General features: G+C 31.3%; 2 protein-coding genes across 4 annotated transcripts; both read right to left on the bottom strand.

The window, feature by feature from the left end:
* Positions 1-5207: 5207 nt before the first annotated feature.
* On the bottom strand, positions 5208-12106 carry LOC105321888 (uncharacterized). Of its 3 annotated transcripts, XM_066075638.1 has the most exons (12): positions 11058-12099; positions 10378-10575; positions 9297-9413; positions 9083-9112; positions 8853-8894; positions 8646-8699; positions 8275-8316; positions 7983-8024; positions 7184-7382; positions 6859-6954; positions 5670-5762; positions 5208-5518 (listed from the first exon to the last, which is right to left on the bottom strand). In XM_066075638.1, exons 1-12 carry the CDS (start codon positions 11087-11089, stop codon positions 5252-5254), a joined length of 1212 nt encoding a protein of 403 aa, XP_065931710.1. In that variant the 5' UTR covers positions 11090-12099; the 3' UTR covers positions 5208-5251. The 3 variants fall into 3 exon arrangements, with proteins under 3 accessions (XP_065931710.1, XP_065931711.1, XP_065931712.1); XM_066075639.1 differs by lacking the exon at positions 9083-9112 and having other exon boundaries at positions 11058-12098; XM_066075640.1 differs by lacking the exons at positions 9083-9112; positions 9297-9413 and having other exon boundaries at positions 11058-12106.
* A 175-nt stretch (positions 12107-12281) lies between these two features.
* Positions 12282-14176, bottom strand: LOC105321887 (uncharacterized). Its single transcript, XM_011420372.4, has 5 exons — positions 14028-14176; positions 13541-13736; positions 13208-13276; positions 12961-13065; positions 12282-12850 (listed from the first exon to the last, which is right to left on the bottom strand). Exons 1-5 carry the CDS (start codon positions 14138-14140, stop codon positions 12548-12550), a joined length of 786 nt encoding a protein of 261 aa, XP_011418674.3. The 5' UTR covers positions 14141-14176; the 3' UTR covers positions 12282-12547.
* Positions 14177-15278: the final 1102 nt, after the last annotated feature.

The raw sequence follows: 15278 nt of genomic DNA, 5'->3' as shown, positions 1-15278 counted from the left end.
AATTGATACAGATGGTATGAAATCAACAATATGTTAATCCACACTCGCACACACATGCATTAATATAATTATACACACACAGGACTATAGATGGTATATATAAGATATAGGATACAAGACACAATTGTGTTAATGTCTTTAAATTAAATTAGAAGGTGTATAAATTAGGATTGAATTCACACATCTGTCAGTTTATATCACATGCTTAACATACATGTATTTATGCATAATTTAATTTACATAGCTCCATTACCGAGTATATCAGAACCACTGGTCCCAGATACTGATGCATAGAACGATCTTTAAAATCACGTCACACGGGACATAGTTCCTTATATGTCCCTGATTGTTAATAAACGCATAAAACTGCATGTATCGTATTAAAGAAAGTAAACTGAAAGTAAAATTTAAAGATAATAAAGTAAAACAAGAGGCCAATAGGCCTTAACGGTCACCTGAGTAGCATATAACCCATACACAAACTTGTCGAGGAGTCTCATATTCATTTAATTGGGTTTCATTCTGGAGTAGAAAAATTATGAATTTGTAATGACGACCAACTCCCTGCCTAAAATCTTTCAAAAAGAACAATGAAACCTATAAATTAAAAACTTAAAGATCTGGTCTACAAAATCATGAATTCAGTTTTCCTTTCAGGTGTGTGGTAGTAAAGAAGATAATTTTTGGGAGTTGATTTTAATCAACTCTCCTATGCAGTTACTCTGGCAAATCGAAAGTGAAACAGTGTTTGGACCTAAGCACAAATCATCACCGCTGACAAGACTAAGTTCTTGAAAATAATAGAAAAAATTCGTTGTAATGTATGCTGAAGCATTGTTTTTCAAGGAAACTTATCTATAAACACTTTGAAAATAGTCAGATGTTATATACTACGAACAATTTAGATATTTTTGTAGTCTCGTGTATTCCTACGCGAGAGTTAATAAAGTCTCGTTCAACCAGACGCTCGGCTGTCTCAGTAAATCTGCGACAAGCAGAGAAAGGGGGCTCTCTTGCTTGTCGGATATTAACGGAGACAGCCGAGCGTCTAGATAAACGAGACTAGAGTTCGATATCAATAGTGCTTGGATCCATACAATTTTTAGAATTGTTTCGATAACTAATACAAACAAGTAGTTGAAATCTATCTTTAAATATTACACAACATGATTCATATGGGGTTTCTCGAAATTCTTGTCGGAAAAGTCTAAAAACTCATATTATAAAAAGTGCGTATTTCATATACGAACTAGAAACTAATTGCCATGCAAGAAAAATTGATTTTAAAATAAATGATAATCGATAAAATCAACTTCCGTCAGTACTTCAGTACTTTGATTAAACATTATATGCATTAACACCTATACATCCATTTTGGCCCTGCCCTAGAGTCAAAACTCATACTCCAAGGGACATGAAATTTAAAATTTCAGTAGAGGACTTCCTGGTAAACAGAATTATGAAGTCAGTTTTTCATACAGATGTGTGCTCATGAGAATAGAGAAGAAGATTTTAAAACATTATACTCTGTACGCATTAGCACTATATTGCCATATTGACCCCCCCCCCCCCCCCCGTATCCTGAGCCCCTGACCTAGGGGCCATGAATTTCACAATTTAGGTAGAGAAGCTAGTGGACTACATAACCACGTATTCAGTTTTTTGCCTATATGTTTGGGGATAAAGAAAAAACTTTTTAAAGATTTAATACATATTTACTATATGGCCATATTGGCCCCACCCTAGAGCCTGAACCCTGACCCAGGGGCCATGAATTTCACAATTTTGGTAGAGGGCTACATGGACATCATAATCATGCATTTAGTTTTTAACAAATATATATGGGAGTAGAGAAGAAAATTTTCTAAGATTTAATACATTTTTACTATATGGCCATATTGGCCCCACCCTAGAGCCTGAACCCCTGACACAGGGGTCATGAATTTCACAATTTTGGTAGAGGGCTACATGGACATCATAATCATGCATTTAGTTTTTAACAAATATATATGGGAGTAGAGAAGACGATTTCTAAGATTGTGGTGCCCCGGATGTGGTAGAGCCACGAATTTCACAGTTTAGATTCCTCTTACTATAAAGATGCCTCACACCAGAAATGGTAACAATTAGCCTTGTAGTTTTTAAGAAGAAGTTAAAAATGTAAAATTGTTAACGCATGTAGCACGACGCACGACGACGGACGAAAACGGATAGCAATAGGTCACCTGAGTTTACTCAGGTGACCTAAAAAAAAGCGTCCATTACTCATACTGCTTGAACAACGACTGTGAAGCTTTTTTTCAATCACTATACATTATGGGAACTAGAACTCAAGCGTTTACTGTGTATGGCCTAAAATCAAGAAATGGAACGGAAATCGATATGCTTTTTTTAGAGACAGAAACCAATACCGGCCCTATAGGTCAATTCAATTGTAATATACAATTGATCCTTTCCATTAAAATAATTGTATGAATACATGACTGTCGTAAATAAAAAGCTTCAAGTTTTTTTTTTTTGGTTTCATGTTAATACCAGAAAACATACTTTGCACAATAAGTTTTTTTTATCTTATCTACATCGATATTTCTCGCATTGACAGACCATTACTCTAAATCGTGTATTGTGTGCGGATCAATCGATATATGCAACCTATAAAACGGAAAAAGCAAGGTAATTTTTTTTCATTTCAATGCAGCCTTAAAAAAATAAAATTATTTTAAACCTAATCAACTTTATTGTCAATTTTGAGATTTATCCCATCCCTCTATGCATCGTTACTTCTCTAAGGAGCACAAGAAAATAATGAACAGGAATGTATGCAAATCACTTTTAAAATATTGACTTGGTTTTGTAGACTGCAAAGTGATGTCTTGTCGATGGAAACCTGTGACATAAGAATTTTGAACGTAACCGCTACCGCGCAACATTTTTTTTCAATTAAAAAAGTATCACGAAGACATGCAACAAATTCAGTATTGTAAAACATTGCATAAAAAGTTAAATGGCTTCCGTAAAAATAATCGTCACAAATCCATTTGTTTGCGATTTTTAAAATTCCTACATTGAATCAGGCAGATGTGCAAGTCTTGCATAATTTATTTGTTACATACTGGTCAGCGAGTAGTTTAGCTGCATATCAAATGTTGTAACATTAATATAATATGATATAATATAATATAATATAATATAATATAATAATATAATATAATATGCATTTGCGAATATGCAAAAAATTAAATTTGTATTCACGTTAAATTGAAAATATATGTACATGTACTTAGTATATATTTATAGCTTTTGCAATGTATTTTATATTATATTATCATTAATGTAAATTGTTTTAAATAAAAAATTTATAGGCGTTGACTGTTGAGTCTTCACTTTTTTAAATTTTATTGCGATTGCTTGCATTGATTAACAAATGATTCTGAAAAAATCCCGAACAAGAATTGCAAGTCCGACAATTAGGCTTACACGTCCTCAGAAAAAAAAACGAAAACAAAAAACCAACAACAGGCTTAGAATATGACCCTCTTCGATGTAAGCGTCTTTCAGTGACAATATCATGTGAATTAGTTATATCAACAATTTTTATTTTTAAAATGAAATACGTTTACTCTAGCTTTAAAAAATATACTTCATAAAACACAAAATTAAACATAACATGCTAAAACACACGATTCGATACCTGAAAGTTAAAAAAGCTAGATCTTGTACAATTGCAAGTACTCTTCAAAGTTGTGTTTGCGATAGTTACGTAAAATGAATCTTATATTTATTGAATCATATGTCAGTGGTTATGTATGTGCATTTATGCATATTGTTATGAATGTAATTTTCATAAAGTCGATCTAATAATGTACAACTGACAGCTGGAATAGGGCACTGACAGACACTTCCCTGTTTTATCATTGGATTTTGGTTAAAAAGACGGTAAGACTTTGTATTGACATTCTGGAGCATAGCTCTTTTAAGGTTTGGTGATCACCAAAATCGATTACATCCATCCAAATTATTGAAAATGAAAGTTACGAAAAAATTATTTTAAATTTCACAAATCAGTTAAATCCTCGGCAAAAACGTTCCATTTTACTCCCACATTATTAATGCCTGACAAACAATCAAATCTATACTACTATATTAAAACAATAGACTCCAATTTTTGGGCTTTAATACCGAGAAATTGGAAGAGTACCATCTTCTGTTTTATATATTTTAAACATCATTGGTACTTGAAGATTACCAATTTGTTTTTATTTTTTCTCAATAAGGCTTCGCTAATTAATAATCAACGAAAATTCATTTAAAAAATCCGGAAATCATTTGGATTTTTTGGATTTTACAATCTTGCGCATGCGCAATACATTCACGCTAAATTCCGGGAGGTTATGTTTTCACAAAATCACATTTGCACGGATAAACTCAGAAACGATAAAAGAAATATGTGTAAATTTTCATTGAAAATTTGCTATATATTCTGTTCATCAAAGAAAATAGGGAGATAACTCTTACATTGCAGTGCATTCCAAAGTTCCAAATGTCAGCATGGTGTGTAAATTTGAAGCGAGTAAAAAATGTTGGTGAAAAAGTGTTGAATTCTTCATTAATATGAATTAAATTTTTAGATGAAAGGTATTTACAGCCCCAAAATGGTTTGTTAAGAATAATTTGACTGTTATTTTCAATGCAGTTTCATTATTTTCCCCCAAAATGGTTTCGGAGCGATTCTGCAATTTTTTGCTACATTACGGGTATATGGGAGGCATTTTAACCGTAGGAGGGCCTGTTACGAGACACAGTTAGATTATTCTAACGAAGCAGAGTGTAGTGAAATTATGATAGCATTATTATAGGCTTAAAGCTTGGTTACGTAAATGTCAACAATACGGTGTGTCGATATCTATTTCGTAAATGTCCGATATCAAATGCAGCCCGTGCAAGCACGGGTCAAAGTCTAGTAGTTTTAAAAAAATTTATCAATACATATTGTCGCATTGTCGTTTGTACATAAACAAATCACCAATAATAAAATGCGTTGACATGCCAATGAATGTGTAACCTACTTAAATATGTAGATTACACATTCATTTCTTTATAATCTTCTCCAATTTTTGATAATTGTGAGTTTTGGGGGGTTTTTGGGGGGAGGGGGCTTTTTACTGAATAGTTTTGACGTATTTTTTAAATATTTTGTAAAACGATGATTTACTAGAATATCATATTTTATAATGTTCAATAAAGGGTACAATTATTTTGCGATTGGTTGAAGAACACCCTTGGTAACTAAGGGACCATCCTTGTACAAAAACACTGCTGGCCAAACCACGAATTCCACATTCTCTCCATTTCTTGTATAACATCTAAAAATTTCTTTATCAAACTCCTCATTTTGTGCCGGACTAAAGTCGAGCATCATTGGCGGATCCTGTATAGCCATTATCCAACAATACTCTGTACAGCGATCTAAGTATTTTTGCATAGATGTGTTGTTTGTGAAGTTTTCCTTTTTAGCCAACTGCAATAAAATTGATTTGGCATCAACATAAGAGTCTGAAAAACTTTTGAATGCTATATTGAACAATTCAATATACTGATGTATTACCAAGAATTTTTTTATTAAGAGATTCCGATATTCATATTCTTATTTTTATCTTTACATAACTTACAACATAGTTTCTAATATCGGCAATGGCATCGGATGCCGTCTGCTTTTGAAGATCAATCACTTTTGACAGAATTCTCCCTGGTACATCTGTGTCCTAAAAATGGAAAGTACAGTCAATTGTACCTTGGTATACAGGATTACGAATATCTTTTAAGCAGGACATTAGAAACACGAAATATAAAGTGTGAAACTTGAGAATTAGAATTAAATACATGTAGTTCTTAAGTTAAAGCAAGATTTGAGAATTCATCATTAATTTTATTCATTTCCATTAAAAAAAACAGTAATAAAGAAAAAGGTTCATCCACGTATTTGCAATTAAAGACGATGGGTCGATAAGGCGTGTAAAATTCCCATACACGGTCGACCAAACTACTTAAAAATTTAAATATCAATAAATCTGATATTTTTTTTAAAAATCATTTAAAACAATATACATTTTACATATCATTGATTTTTAACCTATATACATTTTCAATATTTAGAATATGTTGACTCAAACAGGCGTATACGTATCAAAACCTGCAAATACTGTCATTTTTTAGAACGAACTTCAAGGCATTTTCTTTCATAGAGTGGGTCTGTGCTCCATATTTTCCCCATAGTCTAAGCAAGGTCTATTGGAAAACAAACCGATTTCAATCAACAAAAACATGGAGAGAGACCCACTATACATTAAAATATCATTTTGTATCCCAACAATGGAACGTTTTGAAAAAATAATACAAGTCCGTAAATTCGTGGTCAAAGTCACACATAATACTTAAACAGCCTACTTTGTTGTGTCTGAAACGGCTCAGTGGTTAGAGTACCTGACATAAGCTAACTTTATATATCTAGGGTTTTATGTTATGGGTTCGATACCGCAAAAATTTCTGGTATTATTTTTTTTCTTATCTTTTGTTAAATATATTAAAAACTGAATCTAGTTAGAAATCGTGATTTTTCAAAATTGTATTATAATATACATGTATTTGAAAAGATTTAACTGGGGAAAAAATAAATTCAAAATTGTATTTCACTACTAAACCGATCGGCATTTGCGCCATCTTATTCCCCATCTTCTTTGAACCACAACAGTTTTTTTACTAAAAGTTCGGACATCAAATTAATTTTTTCAAATAAGTTTAAACGTAGTTACAGGTAGTTTTTATCATAAATAATTTCATTCACGGACGGCTTATTCTTACCAGTGGTTCATCTTTCAATGTAGAAGGTTTAGTAATATCCAGGATAAATCTTGTTCTTTGTCGCTCAGCAAACTCCAAGCAACAATCATATATATCCTAAATAACGTAAAGTAAAGATTTAGAATTGAATAGCCTTACCTGATTTCAATCATAAAAGTCCTCATTAATTGTGAACTTCGTTGTTCTTAACTTGTTTTCATATACATGTAACTCTCAAACAACTAGTATATCTTTGTACATTTTTGCGGGTTTTTAACGTAGAAATGTTTTAAGTTTACTGTTGTATCAATATGCTCTCAGACTACCTTTGATTTATAAATATTACCTGAAGCATATGTAAAAGCTCTTGAGTTTGGGATTCCTCGGTTTGGTTCGTGTCTGCTAAAGATTCTAGGGCATCCGTCCAATCATTGTCATAAAGCTCACTAAATTTTTCGGCTAGTTTGTTTGGACGATTTTCATCAGATAAGTCAGCCAATCCTGGGTTGTTCAATCTCAATTTTTCTCCAGCGTAAGCACTTAATCTGTAAAAATAAAAGACAATACGCAAATTTAAAAAAACGTTTGCATTGTTGTTTGTTCAAGAATCATTTTAAGGCAACGTTGTGCCCATTGACTCGATGAAATTGTTATTTTCTTTTAAAAAATAAGTATATCAAGTTCTTCGACCGATTGCAACACCGCATGATTTCTTTCTTAGTCAAATATGCCTAAAGTAATTGTGAACGAAATAAAAATAATTGCCCATCTGTTAAATTTAACGAACCCATTTGCTTAAATAGAACCAAAAGTGATCAATGAGGAAGTAGATTCCAGTATTTTCAAATTAAAAATATTGTCATAAAGTTTAATCAGATACTATAAGCCACTATTAATGAGATTAACAATTAACTGAGCAAATTTAACAAGTCATTTGACTTTAGGTTATCGTGTCAAACAGCAATGTCTGTCTATTTCATTGTCGACCATCAAGTCATGGCTCATTAATGGTTTTTATATTTCTTTCCATGTGTTGAAGTTTTCGTTCATTTCAAATAGATGGACACCTATGTATAAGACTACCTAATCTACAGAAAAAGTATGTAATGTATGCGATTAATAAGTCAGTATTTTAGTTCTTTTACCTTGTTAATGCTTTTTCCTTCTCTGTTTTCTCCATTTCAAATCTACAAATATAGAAGGTAATAGTGGTTGCTTAAATGGATAAAAATAAGCTAGTTAATGAACAATTATGATAGATATTATGAATAATACAAAACATATATATTATAGATCTAATCTATGCTAAATGTAATTAAAGGGTCATCTTTATGAATGTCACAATAAAATATGTTCTTTTTAAATTTTCATCATGAATAATTGGATCATCCAGAAAAATAAAGTGCAAAATAATTGTACAGTCACTGTTACTATTACCTTGCTTCTGCCGTTTGCCTTGCAACTCTCTCCTCTTCGATTCTTAAAAAATGTTAATAGATGAGTATGACTATCTAGTACCTTTAGCTTTGAATTCAACTTATAGGGTGAAAAAACGGAATTTACTAAAGGGTTATCGTTGGGAAATTGTTCTACTCCAAATTAACACAATAATTACCAAGAAAACAACAATTTTCATGAGAAACACTTCAGTAAAGGCTTATGCAGCCAATACGCGTTTGTTCAATATTGTTAGATGCAAAAAGTAAATATTCCCATGGTCTACATAAAGAGATTTACAAGAGGAAGAAGTTACTATTTTAACTTTACTCACGGCTTGAAATATGTTGTCTTATTTTCAAAATATTTACCTTTGTTCCAAGTGTAATTGCTCTCTCTTCAATGTGTCATCTTTCATGCGAAGTCTAACGAATAAAAGTAAAAATATTAATCGAAAATGGACGTGTCATATATATTGTATATGTATGCATATGTTTTTGATTTGAAAATGATTTGTTTACAGTTGTTTGAAAAAATATACATTTCATGCTTTTAAAATAATTGTTTAAAATAAATACTCTTCTTTCAGATGATCAAGTTCAGACTGGAATTCGGATAATCTAAAATGCAATAAAGCCAGTTTCAAATTATGTTCACATGATAAGCAAGTAGAATTCTACAAGATGTACATTTTTTTCTTTTTCAAAAACAAAATGTTATATTCATAAATTTTAAGTTTTAATTCATTTCTGTTTGGCTCAAAACACATAAAATTGTTCTTTAGCAATAAACAAAATGTTGCATGTACCTGATTTCCTTATCGTTTTCGTTCTTAAATCTATTAATGATACCGATATCTCAGTAAATTATATAAAAGAACAAGAAATCAAGACAGAAATTATTATTATAAAAATCAATAAAAACCGATGTATATTTTCAATTAAAAAACTATTGGCTTTAGCAGTTTGTCATTTTACCTTTTAATATTATATTAATGATTATTTGTAAATTCAAGCATATACTTGTCTTGATTATGTCTCCTCTTTTCGATGATATACAGAACAATGCTACAGAAATATGCAGCTCCAAAGACCACACAAACACTATTAAGCGTCAACATTGTTACGTTAAACTCAAAACTGTAATAAAAAGTAAAATAGAATAGTATCATAATGAGTAACAAATAATATTTTCATTTTTTTTTTTAATTTTTGTTGTTTGTACATGTAATTGGTATTTAAGAATATATAACAACATGTAGCAAGAGGCCCATGGACCAAATCACTTTTCTGCAGAATAGTTCATGTATCTCTTTCTAAATTTTATAATATATGAAACTGTTCTAACATTTGAGTAAAACTCAAAAAATTTATTCCCGTACAAGATTTGACAATGCTTAAAAACAATATAAAAAAGATACCCACTATTTAAACATTATATTCTAAGATCTCAGATGCATGAACTGTTTTATTATGGTAATAGCATCCACGTGTCATAGATACCAAAATTAGAAGATGAACTAAAAATAACTATAAAAAGGTAGAGAAGGCCACTGTGACCTTGATATGAGAATAGCAAGATATATAATGTTGCTTCTCTGGTAATCTCACTGTTTGTAGCATTGTAGTTCTTGAGAAAAGATTTTAAAATAGTTTTCTTATATATTTCTATGTTTAACTTTAAACCCCTCATTTGTCCCAAAAATTAGTCCAGAGGATCAAGGTTTTGACATTATAGAATCTACACTGTCTGAAGATGTTACAAATTGTACATGTAGCATCGTAGTTTACTATTAGAATTTTAAACATTTTCCTTATATACCCCTCTTGCAGTATAAGTCTGGGGGTCATATATACTACAAGAAGATCTGAAAAAAGTTCTCCCGCCCTTGAAGATTGCCATTTTCTTATAGAAGTTTTAAAAGAATAAAATCACGTTTGTCATGTTTTACAAAATATACAGAAATGTTCACAGTAAATTTGAAGGGTATATTCTCTCGGCGATAGGGTATCACATATTATATGTACTTGTGCTAGAAGCGGGTGAAAAATTTTGGTACCAGAGTATTTCAGATACAATGTTACCTACTTAAAATTTACTTACCTCGGATTTTCTAATTCTTTGCAAAACCATTTTTCCACACATACATAGTATGCCAAAATTACCCATCCAATGCATGTAAGCTTGCATGCTAAACACAGACGGCACATATGCCATTTCAGTTCCCTTCTCTTGGTCCCTTCTATTAGTTTTGTTTCATCACTCTCCTTGGGTTCCACTTCAGTGCTCTTTGACGACTGCCTATTTACAGCAATAGGAAACCAATCGAAGGCAAGATTTTAGTCATCTTTCGATATGAAGGGCCAATAAAAATTATTATTTGAAACTTGTATTTAAAGTGACTTAATGACTAAATACTAAGGTATATAAGAATCTTCTCGTTATATCTTTAATAAGAAAATAAAAAAGAGGCTCTTAATGAAGTGATATTATATAACGGCCTTCCTTTGCATAGACTGAAGACAAAGGTTGTTAACTTTACAAGGAAAATCAATGTCATAAATTAAGACAGTATTTACATACTGTACACTATTTTATACAAATATGTGTACATACATGATAAGACATGAGACTGTACGTGTCTTTAATGCACTAAAAACAGCAGATTATATATAATGGACATAATACCAAGTAACGTATATTAATCGAAACACGTAAGAATCATACAGACCAGAAGTCTAGAGTACAGTACATAAACAACATTAATTCGATCAAATACTTACATTCTTTTTCTGAATTGTCGTTCCATGTACATACACCCTACTTTCTTTTTAAAATGAACAAAAATGTGATGAAGAATTACTTCCCTTATTCTTGGAATTCTTTCATATATCTGTATAATATCAATTCTAGGAATTTGTAGACGAAAGTTCGTGTAAAATTACAAAATTTATGCGAGAAATGCATGTTTTCTATCTCGAAAGTGTGGGTTATTCCTACATACCGTTTACTTTTCTGTGAACACTTAAAAGAAATAAGCGTAACACAAAGAGCAATTAGTGTCTTTAAATTTGTTGTAATATTCATCTGCACTGGCTACATGTATAATGTCAAAATAAAATTTTGAGCAATAAAACATTGATTGATTAATATAGTTAATTTAAGAATGTAAAAAAAAAATTGCATTGTAGATTTAATTTGCTCTTCCATGTAACCGTGCTATAATTTTACCAAATGCGAGCTTATAATTTTTTTTTATATTGAATTGTTTTCTTTAAATCAGTAATTAGTTCCATTAATACCTTTTTAAAAAATTTCTAAAAATTACATTTTTTTTTCAGGATCTATCACTAAAACGTCACACTATTTATGTAAGACAATAATTAATAGCTATATAGACTATGGTCAGTTATAATGACCTTTGGAAGTAGTCACTAACTCAATGTTACTTAAATATTGCTGGTTTTGTGCAAATGAATGTACATGTACCCTATAGTTATTATACTTATCTTTGTTCCGTAAGGTCATTTAGACTACTTCCGTTGGGATTTTGAAGTAATTAACAACATTATACTTCTATACATATTACATGCACACGCATAAAAGTAAATGTGACAATCGAAAACTGAATGGTCATATCGAGAAAATCATTCATGAATATTGCACGACAACGAGAATAGAAATTGGCCATTATCATTTTGGAATACAGTTGTTTATCCGAGTGTGGTCCTCGCTAGCATGGATAATGATTTATTAAATTGTATTTTAATCAATATAAATTACAGTAATTGATATATGGGCGTTGTTTTACAACCAAGGAAACATTATTTTTCAATTCATATTTCTTAAACAATATAATTCAACTTTTTTTAAAAGAAAGAAAGAAGTGTAAAAGTGCTATATCATATAAAACTTTTTTTAAAGTTGAGATTTATTCCAATTAAAACTTCAACGTAAGATAGAAAAGAAAACAATAACGGTAAATAAAACCCTGCAATTGCCAAATATACTAATTTTAAATAGTTTAAAAATACACAATGCAATACAAGTTTAATGTATAAACAAATGAAAAAATGAATATGGTAAAAATGCAAAAAATGATATGTTGATTTATAAATGACCAAAATATATTTTTATGTATCATCAGACGTAAAAACTATAGTCAAGATTTTTCAACTGAACACAATTTGACTAGAATACAGCCTGTACGTCGGTCAGCGACGGTATTGTAAGTTTTTTAACTCCTGACTGTTACAAAATTTATCTATTGCTTTTAAGATGCTTCTTTTTTAGAGGAATTCTCTTTCATTGGCTGGACCACACCTTTTTGAACAAGAGGTCCATTTTCATGTAGCAAGAGCGCTGGCCATACAACGAAATCGAGGCTTCTGCCGTTTTTAGTGAAGAGTCTGAACAGGCTTTTGTCTATATTCTTCGTTGAATCAAATTGTAAATACATGGGCGGATCTTGGATTTGCATCATCCAGCAGACCTCTATACTCCTGTCTATAAATGGTTCACAGTGTAACAAGACGTCTTTGTACTTTGATACGAATTCCTCGTCCTCTTTCAGCCACTAAAACACAAAAGGTTTCTTTATGATTTAAAACAGGTGTAACATATTGGTGAATAAAACAATACATTCAACATTGATCACATATAAAACTACAAATTCCAAAAAATTACCTTTTTGGCATTAGATATAGATAAAACAGCCACCTCCTTTTGAAGTTCGGAGATTTTCTTGTAAGTTGTTATGAAGCGACCTGCTTCTGAATCTCTCAGGTCTCTCTGCAATTTTTATAAAAATATCTTGCCGATGATAAGTTTAAGTATAACCATAATTGAAATAGTACTGTATTCGTACATCAGAAGAATTTGCCTACATGCAAAAATAATCAAACGAAAAACGCTTATCAATGGGTGTATATACCTGGAACAATGCCTCTTGTAAATTCTTGTACTGTTTGTCAGCCCAGCACTTCGTTTTGTTGGCAACAAACTGAAAAAGAACATGTGATCTCACGTTAACTCTTTATTTCTTTAGATACAAGTAAAAAAACAATGTAGATTGAAATAAATGTGTTAAAGCATAAATCGTATAGATAAGTACTTAAATTGGACAATCGTGTGCTCGTATGTCGTATTGGGTATCTTTGTCGTAAAAATTATCATTTGATAGAATAAAATATATATAATCAATATTAAATAAAAATACAACACGTTCTAGACTAAGTATAAAATTACAAAAAGTGTCGAGTCCTACCTTGAGAACATCCCTGATCATCTGAATGGCCATTTCTTCGTCCCTGTCCCCAGTCAGCTGATGGACAGCCTCCGTCCACTCATTGTCGTACAGTTCGCTGAAATGTTCTCCGATTTTTTGCGGCCTGTATTTGTCCGACAGATCAGTCAGTCCTGGATTATTGTGAGCCAACTTCGCCCCAGCTATGGAACTGAGTCTACAAAGAACAAGATAATTTCATTTAAAAGTTTATTTAAAGAAATAATAACCTTTGTTTGATCTATAAATAACATTATTTTGAGATACACGTGCGATAATTATATTATATGTTGGGCTTTAAGAATTTGGCATTTACTTTCTTTAAACATTTTATTATTTATTTCTATATCATTTTTAATCAAAAAATTACGTGTACAATAAGCTATATATAATACAGAAGACTTAGTCATGTACACATATCTAAAAAATGCTCAACACAGCCCAAAATAAATTTGACAAATTCAATTACCGAGTTAAGGCGCGTTCTTTTTCTGCTTCCTCTTGTTTTAATTTCCGTTTTGTCTCGTCGAGTTCCCCTTGAATCTTTGACATGAGGAGAATCAAGTTATTTATGTCTGCCATCGTGATAGTAAGACCTTCCTCGTGAAAATGATATTGTACATGTTATACGTAATATTTAAAGCCGATATCCATGACGCATCCTTTTAAATATTTTGGCATCGTCATAACAGCACATAGTGTGCATGATATTCGTTATCATTAAATTTTTTTTCAATTTTCTTTTCATAACAAAGATATTTTGTTCAGTACTAAACTGTTCATTCTGTTACTAAAAACCAGGATTGTAAATACGAGATAACATGTATAACTTTTGTATATTAGTGATTATCATTCAAAGTAAAATGTTTTTCATTGATGAATTTAGGCTTGGGCAGAATATTTTAAACTAGTGTCAGTGTTTGAAACTATGATAAGTGTATCAAAATAATGTGCAGAATATAATACTAGTGACACGTTTAAAATGTGTAAATAGCATAAGAGTTTATTTTAGTGTCTGTACAACAACATATTCACCATTCAGGTACATGTATTTACAATGTAGCTCATGTTGACGAATTTCATTTCCTAGTATATACCATGACACATCGCGATGCTGAAAGTGTGTTTTATAATGATTATTCCTATCATTTCTTTGATTTAAACATAATTGATTGATCTAATTTACAAGTGGGATTGGTCACAAGTTCTGTAACTTCTACAAATTGTCAGGTGAGACACCCAACAATGCAGACACACGTAATCGTTCATTCGCCTTACTTTTTGTCTCGGCCATTTAAACTCAGGCGAGGCAGGTGTGTCATAAGACTATATATGGTTAACTCTCAGCTGATCCTTAGTAGGTCAAGTGATAACTGGTTCACTCACATATGTCTCATTTTCACAAGAGGTCATCGTATAAGCACATTGTTGTGAATATATGAGCTTATAGGGTAGAAAACATTGTAAGTAGCTGATTCATTGATAGACGCCGCCAGGTAGTGGGGTGGATATTTAGAACTATAAACACATAGGTGGCTCTAGGTACATTACATCACCCATGATTACTCGTGATCAGTAATATTGCAACTAATATTGAACAATTATTCCCTGTTTAAGTAATCGCCCGGAAAAGGGCATGGAGTACTTGTTTCAATTTCCTGTCACTCAGTTCATGATTTATTATTTCGATCATGGCTGAAACCAAACTTGTGATCCAATT

Source organism: Magallana gigas, chromosome 2 (genome assembly GCF_963853765.1).
Source record: "Magallana gigas chromosome 2, xbMagGiga1.1, whole genome shotgun sequence".
Classification (NCBI taxonomy): Eukaryota; Metazoa; Mollusca; class Bivalvia; order Ostreida; family Ostreidae; genus Magallana; species Magallana gigas.
Note: the sequence above shows the minus strand (reverse complement) of the source record. Positions and strands in the feature narration are given on the sequence as shown.